This window comes from Ptiloglossa arizonensis, chromosome 1, assembly GCF_051014685.1.
Source record: "Ptiloglossa arizonensis isolate GNS036 chromosome 1, iyPtiAriz1_principal, whole genome shotgun sequence".
Classification (NCBI taxonomy): domain Eukaryota; kingdom Metazoa; phylum Arthropoda; class Insecta; order Hymenoptera; family Colletidae; genus Ptiloglossa; species Ptiloglossa arizonensis.
Window position 1 is genome coordinate 11,819,544 of NC_135048.1, and position 18,179 is coordinate 11,837,722.

Below are 18,179 nucleotides of genomic sequence, written 5' to 3' on the forward strand. Positions count from 1 at the left end.
AAAGGTTCGCTGGAACTTTTCGGTTCTCTTTCTCTTCAGATGGTAAACGTCGCGGAAATTTGATACCTCGAACCGGGTGGGGGGACCCCGTATTCGAATAAAATATTGTTACACGGATGTAAATTCCCAGGTATTCCGGTATATTTATTCACGAGAAACCGTGCATGGAGAACAGAGACACCACCGAGCGGAATTAAAGTACCAAGTCACCCCGAAATTATCCCCCCTTGAGGATTCCTTTTCAAGGAGGAACAAACGATACGGTTCATCCGCAAAATCGTGAAACGGATACATCCTCGTAAACCATCCGACGTGTCCGTCTCTTCGTGCAACCCTTTTGTACCCGAACAACCCTCTTCGAACCCGGCCCGCGCCGATCGTGACCGTAGCGAGCGTTTATAAATTTTACCACCACCTTCCACCGGTATTTTTTCCCTCTTCCGTTTCGCTGTCCGTGCTTCGACGAAAATTTAGTACTCAGAGACCGGTTGCAACCCCCCTCCCCCCACCGGGGATCGAGAGACGAGCGAGGGGGTGGTATTTCGGCCGCGGTAAGTCTCTCGAACTTGCACGCGATTTTCTCGGTTTTCGGGACCGTGGCAAAGGTTGGCTCGACTTCTCTCGACGGATCCAATCGAGAACGTGTTCGCACAAAAGGGCAGCAACCCTCTCGAGCGACGCGCTCGAGCCAGGTGCTCGCGACTCGAATCGCGACTGCCTCGTATCGACCAAATGCGAGGCGGATGCAGTAGCGAGGGGGACGAGGACGGGAAAACTGGAGCAAAGAGGGAAACTGTCAGGCCAAAAAACAGGAGTTGCTGGTCCGGGGGAGAAGAGGGAGGGTTGGAAAGTGGGCAAAAACGAGGCGGCACGAAGTTTGATGAAGAACGAGGGTTGATGGGGAATCGAAGAAACAGGGAGGAAAGGAAAAGTAGCACCAACGGGGGAAGGGTTGGACGAAAGTGGCCCGGAGAATAGACTACGTTGGAGGAAGGGTTGATAAATTAAGGGTGTGAGAAGTTTTTGCGCCCCGATGGAGAGAAGCAGGGTGAACGAGGCGAAGGGAGCTGAGTGGCGCGGGAAAAAAGTAAAATATGGGTAAATAAAATTGGCAAGGGTTATTCGTCGTACGTGACCAACAAGGAGATGAGAAATGCAAAATTAAGGAACAAATTTTTCTTCATCCGTTGAAAAGATTCTCGGATGTCGTAAATGCGTGTGGAAAACGCGAAGTGAGCTAAGCGAACGTGAGTTTTGAAGAAATGAAAATATATATAGTGTTTGCAAATCGAAAGAGTGCATTCGAGCGATATTTGCGAGATGCGAAGTGTGCGAGTAGTGTAAAGAAAATAGAATATAAGTAAATAAAATTGGTGGAGATTGATCGTCGTAAGGGACTAACAAAGGGGGTGATAAATGTAAAATTCAAGAACAAATATTCTTGCCATTGAAAATATTTTCGAAGATTCGAAAAACAAGGAGAAAACACGAGGAGATCTTTGCAAACGTAAGTTTCAAGGAAGCGAGAATATGTACTGTTCGCAAGTCGAAAGAATGCATCCGAGCGACGTTCGCGAGTTGCGTTGTGTAAGGAAGTAACTTTAAATAACTTGTTGTTTATAGTTGCGTATTAGAATCGAGCAAGGACCAGTTTAACGTTCGATACGATTGGTTCACCGCCAGAGGCATTCTCTCGATGCGCGAACTGTACATATAACTGGAGAGGGAGATCCAGCAAACAGAAGTAGACACGCTAGAACCGTATGAGAAAACGGTTCAGCGACACTGAAGCAGAGCTGTTTGTGCTTTTGAGTGTGACGTAGAGATTTAGGAGACTCGTGTCGATGGCATTGACAACACAATCATGGCGTATCGTGATGCTGAACGAGGCATATGGCCACCGTGTCGTGCCGGTGTCACATAAGGCCGACGATCGTCGCGCATGTCGAGCCGCCACGAGAGAATCGAACAAACATGCGTATACATACTGCAACGGAGTTGTTCTGCAACTGTCACTTAAGAAGGATCACCGATCCATTTCTAAGGGTCTGGTGTTTCCAATACATTGACATACTGTTTTCTTGTTCCGTTCGAAATCGTTCGATCAAGAGACGTTCGTACAGCACCGATTGTTTATTCATTCGCCTTTTTATTTATTCATTGCACAGGTTATATTCCACCTTGCGTTGCCTCGCTCAATTTATTTCCGGCGCATCGAGCTGTTTACTATGCACAGCTGCGCTCCGTTTATAATTAACTATATAAACGTAATGATTTAAAGTGCATCGGTAATAGGACAGATCTCTATTTTTAATTTCTCCCTCGTTCTTTACCATCTCGTAACGAATGCAATCGGAATCCTATGACTCACTTCTCCGTGGAACACCGAAATTTAATCTATCCACGACGAGCGACTCATATCGGATATTTCCATCGAGACAATATTACATTAATCTTTGATCAATTGAAATGTTACAGACTGCGAACGAGTGAACGTCACCGTTGCATTTCGCAACTCGAACCTCTCCAATATTTCGCTTTTACTGCGAATTACGTCGACCGACTACGCGCTACGCTGCAATCAACTTAACGAACGGTTAGTGTAATAATTTCACAAAGAAACACTTCTGTCTTCGTTCCGGACGTTTCGATATTATGCGCAATGTCTGCCTTATTTCAGACACTTCCAGCGAGGCTCGTCTGAACTACTGACGCGTTAAATTATACTCAACACCGGACGGCAGAAATATAATGAAACGAGCCCTGGCTGTCGAGATGATTTGGCTTCTTTGTCTGAACTTCGTCCAGAAGTTGCGCTCTCGGTAGAAAGCTCTTTCCACGCGCATAAAATAATTACCCTTTCGCGCGAGGCATAGTCGTTGCTTTGCATTTTGTCGAGACAACGTATAAAATCACCCATGATGCAACGCGTTGGAAAACCTCGGTAAACTCGCGAGACTACCCCCGACGATCACCGAATTAAATAATTATAACGGTAAGTAAATAACTTCGGATGTCCAGGGGATGGGGAGTGGGGAGTGGAACTACGCCCTTTCGTTTTTGTCCCGAGTCATAATTAAAAGCCGTCATGTTCACCGTGTTAACATTCTAGCGGAATTTTTAGTCGAACCCGCGGCCACGTTCGCGTTTATTCTTCATCGAGACCATTTATACGTCGCAGCAAATGCTTGTCAGTTGACGTCGACGCGAAATGAAAATTTATATCCCTCTGTTATAGCGCGGGCGAAAAACGACCGTCCATCGAAAGATTATTCTGCCTTTGACTGGCGCGAGAAAGTAGACATTTTCTCGACAAAGCTCTACTTCGCCCACCCCGTTTCATCCACCGTCCCGCCTCTTACCCCATTTCCACCCTTCTTTTTCTTTCCATTTCTACCAAGAATACGTGGTTTTACGAACCTGTCGAGAGCGTGAAGGCGTAGATTCAACGTCGCGTCCCCCGGATGCCCGGAAGCCGAAGTGTCACGACGACTTCTGATACGATGCTCTCTCAGCGCCACTGTGTCGTACCAAGCGGCTGTGTAGTGCCTGATGTAGGATCCATGTGTAATCGCTGAAAGCACAATAAGTATCCGTACGTTAGATTAATCGTGGCTGGTCCATCGCGGAACGTTACGTTCGCTTCGAGGCGTGTGGGAATAAATATAGTACGGATCCATTATATAGTAAACTAGAATCGATTTTTTTTTACTTTTTACAGGATTTATACGTTCTATGTTACTTCGAAAGTAATAAACTTTGATTTGAATAACTTCAGATGCGGTCTATCGTTCCTTGTTAGTCGTGAGTGGGAAACAATGTCGAGGAAAGTAGTACGAGTCGACAATTGAGTAGTCTGTAAAAGAATTTTTTTAATTTTAAAAGTATAAACGCGTTACTGTGAAACTGAGAATCCGTGATCTAAAAAGTTACGGATGTGATTTATCGTTCGTGATTAATCACGAGTAGGAAACAATGTCGAGGAAAGTAGTACGAATCAATAATCGAGCACTCTATAAAATAGTGTTCTTAATTTTACGAGTGTAAGTACGTTTCGTGCAACTATGAACATGATAATCCTCGATTTAAGAAACATTAGACGATGTTTATCGTCCTTGTTTAATTATGTATAGCAATCAATACAGAGGCAAGTAGTACGAGTCAACGATCACGCACGAAGAAATCATTTTGTATCTTCTGTGGCATGTATACGTTATATGTGATTCTAGAGAATGTAATTCTTCATCGCAAAACATTCACAGTTGTGTCTGATCAGTGAAAGAAGGATATCGATACCGACAGAAGTAGTGCGAGTCAATGATTGACCAAACAGAGTATGGATTTCTGTATTTCGAAAGAATACACAGCCCTTTTAGCGAACGAACTCGATAATTCTCGGCTTAAATAGCATTAACGTAATCCTGTATAAATGCTGAACCGGTGCAAAACAACTTAACGCTAGAATTTTAAAAGGAGCCCCAAGACATGCCGGAGCGCATACTCTGCACAACCTATCGAGAGATCTAAATGCAAATTATTTCCGCGGTAATACATTTTCACGATTCGGTACGTCCTATCTTCCTTCATCGCGCCGTTTCATGCACTTCAAGTCAGCATTTATCTATTTACCGCACGCAACGCCATAACGATTTCAACCCCTCGAGCTTCCAGTCTCGAGATATTATCGTTTCGCTTTTCAATGCCGCCCAGGTGGTTCGAGAGGAGAGACGGTGACTTATTTTGCCGACGCACGTCGCTATTCGCTGCGAAAATTGGATGGAAACGTCCGTAACAATTAACGAGACAATTAATATACCTTGGAATACCGTTTCAATTCGACTTTATCATTCTCCAAGAATTCTGTAAGTTTCGTATAATAACGGTCGTTATTAACCCTCGCTGTATCGAGCCTTTTCCATGAACTGCCAGAAGGAGAGGAGGGAAGTGTACTTTATACCCGTCTAATAAAAACCTATAACGTCTTAAAACAACTTTAAAAAATTGAACGCTCTCAATGAATTTGCGAATAAAAGGTTTCGAATGAAGTATCTCTTTGAAATGCAAAAAAAAAAGAATACTACACGAACAATTGTACACTTAATTTTGTTAAATAGACCCAATTTTACAATATGGAATACCGAGAAATTTATTATAATTTCCCTTTACCTTGATTATTATTACAATCCTGGCATATAAAAGTTTCTTTTGTCGTACCTCTTTCGTACACATTGTCCTAGTCAAGAAACTTAAACTTGAATACAGAACTATTTAATCCATATTTTCAAATATTATTTAATTTATTCTGAATTTTTAAGCAATTATTTTAGCATGGAATTACGAAATTCATAAACAATAACTTCAATAATATTTACGATTCTCCTGTAAACCATACTTTCATTTAGTATCTAATTTTTTCGGAATTTTTAAACAACAGCTTCAATAATATTTACGATCCTCTTGTAAACCATACTTTCACATGGTATCTAATTTATTCGGAATTTTTAAGCAATTATTTTAGCACAGAATTATGAAATTCATAAACAATAACTTGAATAATATTTACGATTCTCTTGTAAATTATACTTTCACATAGTGTCTCATTTATACGGAATTTTTGAGCAATTATTTTAGCACGAAATTACGAAATCAGTGAACAATAGCTTGAACAATATTTACGATTCTCCCATAAACTATACTTTCACATGGTATCTAATTTATTCGGAATTTTTAAGCAATTATTTTAGCACGAAATTATGAAATCAGTGAACAGTAGCTTGAACAATATTTACGATTCTCCTGTAAACCATATTTTCGCATGATATCTAATTTATTCGAAATTTTTAAGCAATTATTTTAGCACGAAATTACGAAATCAGTGAACAATAGCTTGAACAATATTTACGATTCTCCTGTAAATTATACTTTCATTTAGTATCTAATTTTTTCGGAATTTTTAAACAACAGCTTGAATAATATTTACGATTCTCCTGTAAACTATATTTTCACATGGTATTTAATTTATTCGAAATTTTCAAGTAATCACTTTATCACAGAATTACGAAATTAGCAATACGGTGTTCGTAAAGTACATTTCCCTCGTCTTTGATATTGCGCGGGTCAATGCAAGGAGGGGGAGGTATACAACGAAGAAACTGTCGTTTACGAAACCCTCGTTGGAGCCCTTCAGTGATTCAATATCGGTGCCCGCAGCTGTTGCGCCTCGTAGTTATCGATAGGCGGCAGTTTCTAATTTTCCGAAACCCACGTTGGATCGATATTAGGACGTCAGACGGAATTCGGATAATTTTCGACGCCGTACGGCGGAAGTTCTCGCTGGTTAACCATTACATCGTGTAGTTTAGCGCGGCCGCGCGACAATACGCGATAATCAGGATCCTAACGATCGAAGGGAGCTCGCAACATCGACAATTTCTTTACGTTGTTATTGCGCCAGAGGAGAATTTACCTTTGTCTCGGAAGATAAGACCGAGAAACGACGTAATTGTTCGCTGCGAGGTATCGAGCGTTTTTCCTCGAAGCCAACGAGAGAGGAAATCGTTCCGGAATTAAATTTACCGGGAGGACAAAGGGCGGACGAATATTTCCATCAGTCGCGCGTTACTGCGTCGCTCTGCGTTATTAAACTATCCACTGCGTAAACATTTGACGTTCGTAATTGCGCGCTGTCACTTGCAGCGCGTCGTTCGAGCGCGCGCGACACGGAAATTCCCGTGAACTAGCAATCTTCAAATATTTGTCGCGCGCGGGGGTATAAATGTAGGAAAGTCAATTCCCCCCCCCCCCCCCCCCACCCCATCGTGAACTTTCATCTTCTCGACGTATCAATCGCTCCGCGGTGTAGACTGTTTATAGTTCGTCCGTAACATCCGCGCGTCGCAATTCGTTGGACATTTCGCGAAATAAGAAATAACATCGAACGAGAATTCGAAATTGGGACCGTTTCGCGCGAGACAAGGGCGCGGTCGATCGGACGTTACGCGACACCTACGATACGTCACGAACGATGTTCGTGACTTTAGCTACCGATGTCAATTCCCGTGCTCGAGGGCTCGTGAAACTCGCGAGCACGTGTAGCATTACCGCTCGAAAGAAAAATCGCTTCTACGAGTCGAATGTGAACCACGTTCGATCGTTCTTGATCGGTCTTAGGCCTGACTGGAACGTCTGACCTAACGCGACACGGAACTACTTTCCAGAGCAATCTTTCTTTTCGAGATCTGTGCATCGCTGCTATTTAAGGAAATATACTTTTGTGTATGCATGGAGTGCACTTCTGTGCATTCACAGAATGGTAACAAATAAGATTTGAAAATTTTTTTAACCGTGAAAACTCCAATTTAAGGATCGTATAACACTTCAAAGTTTCATCGGTCCGATACTACTATTATTTTCGATTAAAAATTTGGAAAAACTTCTCCGTGTCTCGAATGGTCGTTCTTCCATTCTAGAAATGCAATTTTGAAGAGTTCGTTTCTTACAACTTACCACGGTTAAAAAAAGACACGTGTACCTTGTTTTTCGATACTTTAATTGAAATCTGCGCGATTTTTCGGTCCTTTCGTTCGAATGGTGGCTATTTTTCAATTCTTTCGTTGAAATGGACGCTCGATACTTCTCGAATGTTCTCGATCGGCAACAGATACCATTTGCCGCGCTATCATTCCCATTTTGTCGGATCACAGGCGTATTGGGACATCCGGTCGCTCGCACGACAAAAATTCAGCGTCGATGTTTCTTCGACCCGTTATCGTTCCCTATTACAGTAACCGTAACCCGTTATTGTTCTCGAATCACACGTGCAACCCTCGACGAAATCCCATCGATGACGTTCCAGCGGCTTCGAAGCGTCGCGATACGAGCGGTGCGAGCCGCGTCAATCGCCAAATGCAATTATGACAGAGCTCGGTATGGATCGCGCAACGTAGAGGGAAAAAAATCACCTCGATAGGCACTTCGCGTTCGAGCGGGGAATAGATATGCCGAATTTCGGTGACGCGGGCACGCGCAGATATCGCTCGCGCACGATGACTCGCGCGCCGACAGATTTATCCGGAATTTCCGGCCGATATCGCGTGTACCATTGAGTGACGCGTCCGCCGGTTATCTGGACCGGCTCTAGTGACACTTTCCGCAGAGGAAATGCTGTAGAGAGAATTTTTAACGGAGCTTGGGACGCTGAAAAAGAACGCGACAGAACCGCGTACAGCTCGGTATGCGATTCTCGGTAGAGAGTCTAGACTGCGATGTTTCGTCCAGTTGAGGGTAATTTGTAATGGTTTGACGAGTTGATAACTTTCTTACCAAAGTTTAAGTTATTTAGAATTAATTTTTTGTGGACTGTGATATTTGGTCCAGTTGAGGATAATTTGTAATGGTTCGACGAGTTGATCATTTTTTTACCAAAGTTTAAGTTATTTATTATTAATTTTTTGTGGACTGTGATGTTTGGTCTAGTTGAGGATAATTTGTAATGGTTTGACGAGTTGATAACTTTCTTACCAAAGTTTAAGTTATTTAGAATTAATCTTTTGTGGACTGTGATGTTTGGTCCAGTTGTGGGTAATTTGTAATGGTTCGACGAGTTGATAATTTTTTTCACCAAAGTTTAAGTTATTTATAATTAATTTTTTGTGGACTGTGATGTTTGACGTGTTGATAATTTTTTTTACCAAAGTTTAAGTTATATATAATTCATTTTTTGTGGACTGTGAGGTTTGGTCCGGTCGAAGGTAATTCGTAACGGTTTGACGAGTTTATAATTTGATTCGGGCTCAATTTTATTTAGACTTGGGTCTATATTTTGCGAGATCGAGAATGGTTTGTGGGGATTACTTTCTAATTTCACAATCGGCTAGTCGGCTCTGATTAATTTACGATCTATAGTTACGCGTATGGAGCCGAGTATTTAAACAAATTGTAGATATTATACACAGGTCTATCTTGTTGGTGATTCGGTAACTTCGTCGATTAAGTCTAAGTTGAATCCGAATGCGACTGGGTCGGATCCAAGGTAAATTGAAGGCTGTATCTGGTAAACATGTAACCCTGAATTGGACACGCGAAGTGGTGTGTTTGACGAAGTTGGAGATAGTTTGTGGGGATCAGATTCCAGATCTACGTCTGGATGAAACTAGGTTAATTTTAGAGTAGCGTATAGCCCACTTCCCTTAGTTAGCGACGCGGCGTGGAATGTTTGACAAAGTTGGTCACGGTTTGCACGGGTTTCGCAAGTCGGTGTCACTTGAGTCAGGGTTACAATCGGTCAGATTCGCGATAACTCTGCGTTAAATTCCATTAGGCAAATTTCGAACGTGTTAATTCCCATCGAGTCTGTGGTTTGAAGGTGTTTGATCGGTCGACGCCGAGTTCGTAAATCGACCGTGTCTCGTCAATTCCGTGACTCGCGGAATTCGATCCCTTTTAATCGCGAGGATTCATTCCTCGTTTACTTTCCCCCGTGAAACGAAGAGGGTTTCTATCGTCGTTTCAACATCGAGCTCTTTGCAGTATCCGAGGAGACAACCAGAAATCTTTCTGCGACGAGAGACCCAGGCCATTTAACAACGATCCCTGCGTGTAAACTGCTTTCAACAGAAGCTTTAAACTTGCCCCTTTGTCTCGCCACGCGAAACTGTCTCCCAAACTTCCCCCCCGTCTTTCGCTTCAAACCCAATTACATCGCTCCAAGTTGGCCCGGTCCGCATCGGATCCACCGAAACTTCCATTTGCAGCTGGGAACGTGCGCGCGATCTCGCGTCTCGGCCGGCAAAAAGCAGCGCATAAAGCAGAGAACTGACAGCCCGGCGGGCCGGTCTGACGGTGAAAAACTGTGTATAGGGAAACGGGATCGGCTTTTATCTCGCTTCATGAATCGTTCGATTTCGAAGACCATCCAGATGAAATCCAAACGACGTCGTAAATTACTTTTTCGATGGAGTAATATCGAAGCCCCTCGCCCAGTCGATTTCGCCAAAGAGCTGCCGCTGTGCAGAGACGTTTGGCAACGACCTGCTCGTGCAACAAAGCAGTTCCAACATCCGGTCGATGGGGGTGGGGGAGGTTTGAAACGTGGAGGTGTAACGGAAACGCAGCGCGAGGACTAATGTCTCGTCGAAGCAAGCTGACCCCCTCTGAGAATCGATCATTCCCAGACTGGTAAATTCGGGGCGCAGTTGCGTTCTATCGTCGCGAGATACGAGCACACGGACGTGTACAAATAAGTAACCTTGCGAGACACGTGACAAATGGAGAAGGAGGGGTGGGGGGAGAGGCAAGGGAATTTCGTGTATGGAAACTAAGGCAAGTTCGTGGACGCAATTTTCCCGCTGCCGGAGCTTATGGTTTCCAGTTATTCGTGATCGAAACTTGGTCGCGCGGTGACATGTACAGAGACTCGTTAAATTTAGAACACCGCGATTTTGCGCCGCGAGTCTGTATTTGTATCGCAGAATTCGGTATTCACGGGGTCAAGACTCGGTTTTTAACGAGTGCGAAACAATTTAGAATCGATGGTCTGTCACGTTGCGGACTGTAGTAGAAATAGAACAGCTGTCCTCCTTTGTCAAAAGTGCGCGCTTCTCGACGAAGGGAACGAACGTAGTCTCTAACTTTTTCAATATTTCGTTCGCACAGAGTCGAGGAAAAATTCACGAACTGTGGATCGATGATCCTTGTTAATTTCGTTTCTCACCTTTGGTAATTCTGTTTCTGCCGCTGTTATACGTTAAGTGTACCGTCTACTCCGAATTGATATTCCTGAGTATTACGGAATAAAAATCACTTTCTAATAACTGTCCATTTAATAGCGATGGAATTTTTTCCCTCGAGCTACAATCCTTATCATTCAACGGGGTTAGTTGTATTACTGGGTGATTCAAAAATGCATGCCCCCATTTTAAGGAGCGAATCTACGTGCTAAGATGAGTCGAAAATGTCCTGTGAATGTATGTCGTAGATACCTTAGTTTTCGAATTATGGATAATCGAAGAAAATGTTCAAATTATTTTGGGGCTATTTGAAATCTACCGTGCATTTAACGAAAGCTAACAATGGACTGTGCAAAGCTAAGAAATTGATCTTTGGGAGAAATTGAGAATCGTTGAACGTTTTACTCGGTCTTCGAAGGCTTATAGTTAACAATAAGTAAAAATTGTTCGATTCTGACCACATTCTCCTACAACATAGTACTACGTTTCTCTTAAGGAGATATTCTGGTAATCTGGCTTCGAAAAATTGATTTCTTCTTCTTGTTATTTTGAACATTTTCTTCGATTATTCATGACTCAGAAGCTAAGTTATATAAGACATACAGTTAAAGGAGACTCTTTTCTCATCTTAATATATAGATTTGTCCTGTGAAATGTGAACATGTATTTCTGAATTACTTTTATATTTTACGAGAAGAAAGCACTACTTCTAGAAGTGTCAATTCCTCTCATGACTCGTAATATCACATTTTGAACATTTTTTTCAATCATTTCCAAGTGAAAAACTAAGTTATATAGAACGTACATTTATAAAACATTTTTATTCATGTTGGTGTGTAGATTCCCCTCTTGAAGTATAGATTTTTTTGACACTTCAAAGATTTTCTTTAATTATTCGTAATTCGAAAACTAAGTTATACAGAACATACGTTTATAGAACATTTTTTACTGGTTTTGGTGTGTAGATTCCCCTCTTGAACTATAGATTTTTTTGACACTTCAAAGATTTTCTTTGATTGTTCGTAATTCGAAAACTAAGTTATACAGGACATACATTTATAAAACATTTTTTACTTATCTTAATGTACAGACGAAAAGTATGTCCATACATTTCTAAATCACTCTGTGCGCTATCGTATCGACGACAGAAAAGAAAATGGCGAATTACACCTTTCCACGGAAAGTATTTTTTCAGATAGGATCGGGTCGTACGAAACACTCTGCGTTCGCGTGAAAACGTGAGTTTCCTGACAGGTGGTAGGCGAGGGGTTGAAAGGGTGGAACGAAGATGGCGAGGCGAAACGAAGAGATTGGTAACAGCGGCTAAAAGGGAAATGGAATCCTGATCTCCCGTCACGTGTTTCATGAATTCTGAATTAACGCCGTGCTAAATGGATAGCGAGCTGTCGGGGCGAAAAAACGACGGTTATTCTTTTTTCATCTCGGAGAGCGCGGAGCACTTTCGTGCGAACGGTTGACCAGAACTTCGGGGACCGATCAAATATTTAACAGAGGTTCGAACAGGCACGTAGGCGAGCAAGCCGCCTGGAACTGGCTGATCATTTATTTGTAAAGGGAATAGGTTGCGTGCGGAGGAGGTTGTGGCCGGGTTGAAGGTATCGTTTGTCCGTGGACGTTATCGAACGAGATTTACAGGATCCAAGAACAACCTTTGTCTCGCTCGTCGCTTAAATTTTCAATTGTCATCGATTTCCATCGAGCGACATTCCAAACTGACTCTGAATTCGCTCGTAAAAGATATTCAAGTGTGGAAGATGGGATCGCTAAAGATAACCACACCTTTGCTTCTTAAAAATACTCCAATTTATTCAACAGTACATTTAGGCTACCTTACTGCCACACACGTCGTCACGTCTGGCGCGAACTGAACTCTACTGTCTCCAATTCTGATTTTTGCTCAATATATTTTCAGTTGTGATTGATTTCCATCGAGCAACATTCCAAACTGACCCTGAATTTTCTCGTAAAAGATATTCAAGTGTGGAAGATGGGATCGCTAAAGATAACCACACCTTTGCTTCTTAAAAATACTCCAATTTATTCAACAGTACATTTAGGCTACCTTACTGCCACACACGTCGTCACCTCTGGCGCGAACTGAACTCTACTGTCTCGAATTCTGATTTTTGCTCAACATATTTTCAGTTGTAATTTATTTCCATCGAGCAACATTCCAAACTGACTCTGAATTTTCTCGCTAGAAATATTCAAGTGTGGAAGATGGGATCGTCAAAGACAACACCTTCGCTATTTAAAAACACTTCAAATTATTCAACAATACACTTAGGCTATCTTACTGCTACACACATGGACACGACTCTGATAGACGAAACTCTGGCGTCAACTGAACTCTACTGTCTCGAACTCGAATTTCTGCTCAACACATTTTCAGTTGTGATCGATTTCCATCGAATAATATTCTAAACTGACTCTGAATTTGTTCATAAAAAATAGTCAAGTGTGGAAGATGGAACCACCAAAGTCAACCACACCCTCGCTTTTTAAAACTACTCCAATTCATTCAACAGTACATGTAGGCTATCTTATTGCTTCACATATGATCACGACACGCCTACTGTTTCGAACTCTGATCTCTGCTCGACTCCTCGCGACACCGGGCAACACGTCTCTAAAACTAGTAGGAAAAAACAACGCCAGGTTTAGAATATCAAAAGATAGAAAACAGAACCGGAAAAGAAAATAGAAAAAATTCTAGGAAAGCAAACTCTCGCGCAAGTCTGGTCGCCACATACTGCGTTAAAGATCGTTCGAGAGCGAAACGAGGAATCGTCGTGAACTAGGAAACAAAAAACACGATGGACACAAAATAGCAGAATGCCAGAGAAACGAAAGTATAGGAGAGAATGAAGCAACTGAAGTCCAACCTGACGTATTCCAGATATTCGTAACTCCGGAAACGACGAACGGAGGACATACCGGCAACGTCGAGATGCCACGATACCCTCGTGAATGTTCACGCAATGGGGGGGATTGTTAAAGATTAACGTATCTCCGGGAAACGTTCCCGACTGTTCGGTGGAAAATAAACGAATACACGGGAACGAACAAAAAAGAAAGTTCACGGGAAGGTAGCAAGGTCTTCGTCGCGAAAGAGCGAGGAAAAAATTTGCAAATTCTTGGAAAATCTTCCCTCGCGGAAGTACGACGCGAATTACGAGGAAATTCAAGAAGCAGCCGGCCGTCCCGACTAACTGTTTCCGCGAGTTTCAATATTTGACGAGAAAGTTCCGGGCCAGTTGCTCACAAAAACGACAGGCCGGTTTAGTCAGAGGGTAAAAAAGCCGAGCGCCTCAGGGGTGGCGCGTGACGAATTAAATTAACCACCGGTACGGTTTCATTCAGCGTCTCGTAATCCTTCTACAAGGTGGAATTAAATCTCGCAAAAACCGAGTTCTCGCCTCTGCAACACCCTCCAGCCCACCGCACTCGGGCCACACCACCCCCACACCGTTTCCCACTCCGTTCCAGACTTTCGAAGATTGTACAACCGTTTCCGCAACGACACTCGCGTCGAGCGTCGCGCGAGCCAGCCTATCTCGATGTCTACGGTGGAACAATGCACCAAATTCACCCTCCACGCCCCCACGTCCCCTCCTCTAATGATGGCGGCGAATTAAATCTGGCGGAAGAGGTCTGCGAGAAACGGGGCGGCGAGAAAACGCGTAATGAACTTCCCGTGTGCTCGCGCGGCGAACTGGTAACATCGTGGCTGAATTTCTACCAATTAGTTGCCATTTTCCTTCCACGGCGAAAGACGCACGAACGTCTTCCTCGTCCTCTCTTCGACGAAACTACGCGCGAACCGGCTCCGCTCGCGGAAATTACGCTCGCGGTGGTATCCGTGTCGATCGAATTCACGCGCGTGTCTCGATCGGGTTCATTGTTCGTCGTGTACACACGGTGATCGAAATTTGCGATATCATCGAGCAGGGACCGATTCTACGTGAAAAAATGAGAAAAATATTTGGTGTGACGGTTTTCCATCCGGGGCTTCATTTTCGAGAAAATTAGCTTTAAAGTTTGCTCGTCCTTTCGAACGATTTAGTTGTTTATTATTTCACCGCGGTTGTCTCTGTTCGAGATTACGTCAACGAACATTGTTTATCGCGTGATTAAAGTGGTTGGAAGTGTTTCTACTCAGAATTTATATTTTGTTTGTAATTACTACTTTCTATTGGGATATTATAATTTGGTACACTGCTGCAAGTATTGTTCGAAATTTTCTCGTTGCTGCTTGCACAAGTTTGCTCGAATTTATGATATTTGAACTGAATGTAAGTCGATATGATTGTTTAATTTCTCGAATTCCTCCGCAATCTTTTGCTTCGAATGTGTAATATTTGAAATATCGTACAGGATTGATAAATCGTTCAGAAAGATGAACAAACTTTGAAGTTAAGTTTCTTGTAAATGTAGCACAGGTTAAAGAAACGTTGTACTATATTTTGTTCTTACTTTTTCACATAGAATTATCTTCTGTGAATTATTTTTCGAAAATTGTGGCACAACCGGACAGAAAATCATTCTACGCGTAAAATTCTCTGATTCGCATAAATGCAATGATCCCCTGTAAAGGGGGTACACCGAAAATTATAATACAATATTTCACGTGTAAAGATAAATCGAGAGAAAGAAATAATGAATTTTTTTCGGGGTTTTGTTTGCGAAAAAATCAACCACGAAGTTTATTGCTTTCGTTTTGGTTTATTACTTTACGAGTACCACTGGAAATGTTCTCTTCGTTACCGTATACATAACCGTGCTCGATGAATTAAAGATAACCAAACGGATTGTAACGCATTATTATTTTTTATTTACCACTTGCAACAGAAGGGTTACATCCACAAGCTCCCAAAGTGAGTAACGTTTCAACATACTCTCGATTAAAATATGTCGTCCAAACTTCATAATTTGCAACAAATAAAGCAATAAAATGCAAAGAAATACGTTTTTCCAACTCTCGTAATCTCTCAACTATTCGCGTACTTAATGGGACTTCATTTTCCATACAACGAAATTTCGAAGGAAAAAAATGTTATTCCTTCTCTATAGACTTATTTTTACGCTTAAAATGATTTTCTGTTGGCGTATATCAAAAGTTTTGATACACCCTGTGCGGAGCATTTATTCTCGGCCTTCGTGGGAACGAGCGAATCATGCGAAGCGGTACGCACGAACATCGACGAGAGTATCTGTTCGGGATGATTTTATTTTTCAAAGGAACAATTTTTCACCTCTGCGAACTCCAGAGCTCGATGCAATATTTATTGTCTACGCAAAGTCACGGAATCGAGAGGCACGAGCTCACAGTGATCCGAGTGCAATGGTCCGCGTAGACTCGTAGTTTGAGCTACAAGCAGTGGAAAAGTCAGCCAATGGCCGGACAATAAGAACGAGACCGCGCACGGTCGGACAAGTAGGAAGAGGCCAGTAGTACGGGCCAGTCGTACGCAAACAAGTAGAATGTACCGGTCCGTGGGTAGACAAGTAGAATGCACCGGTCCGTGACCAGACGAGTAATATTGCGTCTGTCTCTGCACATACTACTAGAACACGTTTGACCGTGAGCAGATCAGTAGAATGCGTTCGACCGTGGACAGACAAGTAGAATGACCCCGTCCGTGAACAGACAAGTAGAATACATTTGTCCGCGTTCGGACAAGTGGAATAACTACGTATCGATACCAATATCAGTCGATACAATAATTAAAAAACGTAAAGAAATATACCTTATATTTTATTGAATCGCATCCGTACATCAAAGAAACGAATCAACGCTGCAAACGAAAGGAAAGTTTTTCAAACACCATTCAAATTGCAACGTTTCATTAATGTTCCTCGTGTTATATATCGCCTATTCGTTACTCGACGTCGCCATAAATCAGGTTACCTATAAACTGGCAGCCATTCATTTCCTTTATTGCTCCTTTATTGCTCGAGTAATTAAGACATCTTTATTCCACCCTTCGGACTTTTATTGTTGCGTGTATTATATTTAATTTAAGAGCTCACGGTTAATTCAGCGCGACACGCTTACGTTTCAGTTCACGGTGTACACAACGAACACTTGTGAACGTTGCGTCGTCACGTTCGTGTGACTATGTTCGATACGTTTCCGTAGTTTTATTTATTCCTACGGTTGCTCGTAACGTATGTATACTTTGATCGAATTAAGAATTTCCGTGGAGAAGAATTCGTGAGATTAAAAATAACGCTCATTCGTTCGAAATGTTGGGCATTGGCAATATTAATAACCAAATGGAGATATTGTCCCGAACGATTCGCGCGAAAAGAGGAATCGAGAATTTACGAGGGCAGGGGAAATTGTTTACACGATACGGCGACTGAAACGTCTTTCCATTTGTCGCGTGTAAACTAAAAGGCACCGATCCGTGGCGTTATTAATAAATTGGTCGCTTCGATTTTATAATCTCGGTCGTTGGATTGCACCGTGGCCGGTCGTTGTTAGAGAAACGGGACTCGAATCGCGAGCAGTAGAATAACTCGTTACAGGTCAGCCACAGTGGAGTTAACTCTGTGTACACTGGAAGTACATCTTCTATAGGGGGAACAACCGCTTGTATTTCGCTCGAGTTGTCTCTGTTTTTACGTGTACTTCAGGCACTCATTACGGTCCAGCGGAACAATATTAATAGTAGAACCGAAATAATTGTTCGTCTTCGATCTTTCGCCAACATCGTTGAACAACGAGCACTCCGGTTAGGGAACTTTTCCTTTGTCCACGTGCGAATACTGAAGTGTGCACGCGAACCGAATGTCGTTACAATTATCAGCAATTTCGTCGAGAGCTTTTTCGTTTTCAAATGGAGCGTACTCTCGGAAGTTTCACTATTCGATAGACAGCCGGTATAAAAGCAACGTTTCACTTGACATTAAATAAAACAGACGCGATAAACGAAGCGAGAGATCGTAAAAGCGGCATTTATCACCGTGAATGAAAGTAATACGACCAGAGTGTCGTTCTCGGTACTTTCCATTTTCGGTAATTCGAGATAATTATCTTTTAATCGAAATTGCAAATCGTCGGAACGTCTGAGTTCGAATCGCGTCGGAAATGACGTTAAATAAATTTCGTGCAAACTGATGTTTCATCACCTGGACGTTTAGGGTCGCTTCTGACGAACCCGATAAATAATTTTCGATAAATAATTACAATTTCGTTTCTTGTTCAAGTTCTTACGAATGAGGAGTCGATTCCAATCGACGAAACTTTTAATTATCTTAATTTTGCGGTAACTCGAAAACGATGATTGTTCTCGATTATACAAAGTAGTTCTTTACCGGTGGTTAAAAAAAAAAAGAAAAAAAAAATGTTATCACCCTAGAGAGGAAAGTGTTTGAATTATTGAACGCAATTTTTAAAAGTGTTTCTCGTTGAACCGGAGCCAC

At 42.3% G+C, this 18,179-nt stretch overlaps 1 protein-coding gene across 1 annotated transcript in view; it reads right to left on the bottom strand.

Annotated features, from left to right (window-relative positions):
• The window catches only part of LOC143154914 (disintegrin and metalloproteinase domain-containing protein 10), a 231,630-nt gene that overhangs the window by 179,246 nt on the left and 34,205 nt on the right, over positions 1-18,179 (bottom strand). The window contains exon 2 of the mRNA XM_076326993.1: positions 3,421-3,574. Coding sequence (XP_076183108.1) covers positions 3,421-3,574 — 154 coding nt within the window. The remainder of the gene's footprint in view (positions 1-3,420; positions 3,575-18,179) is intronic.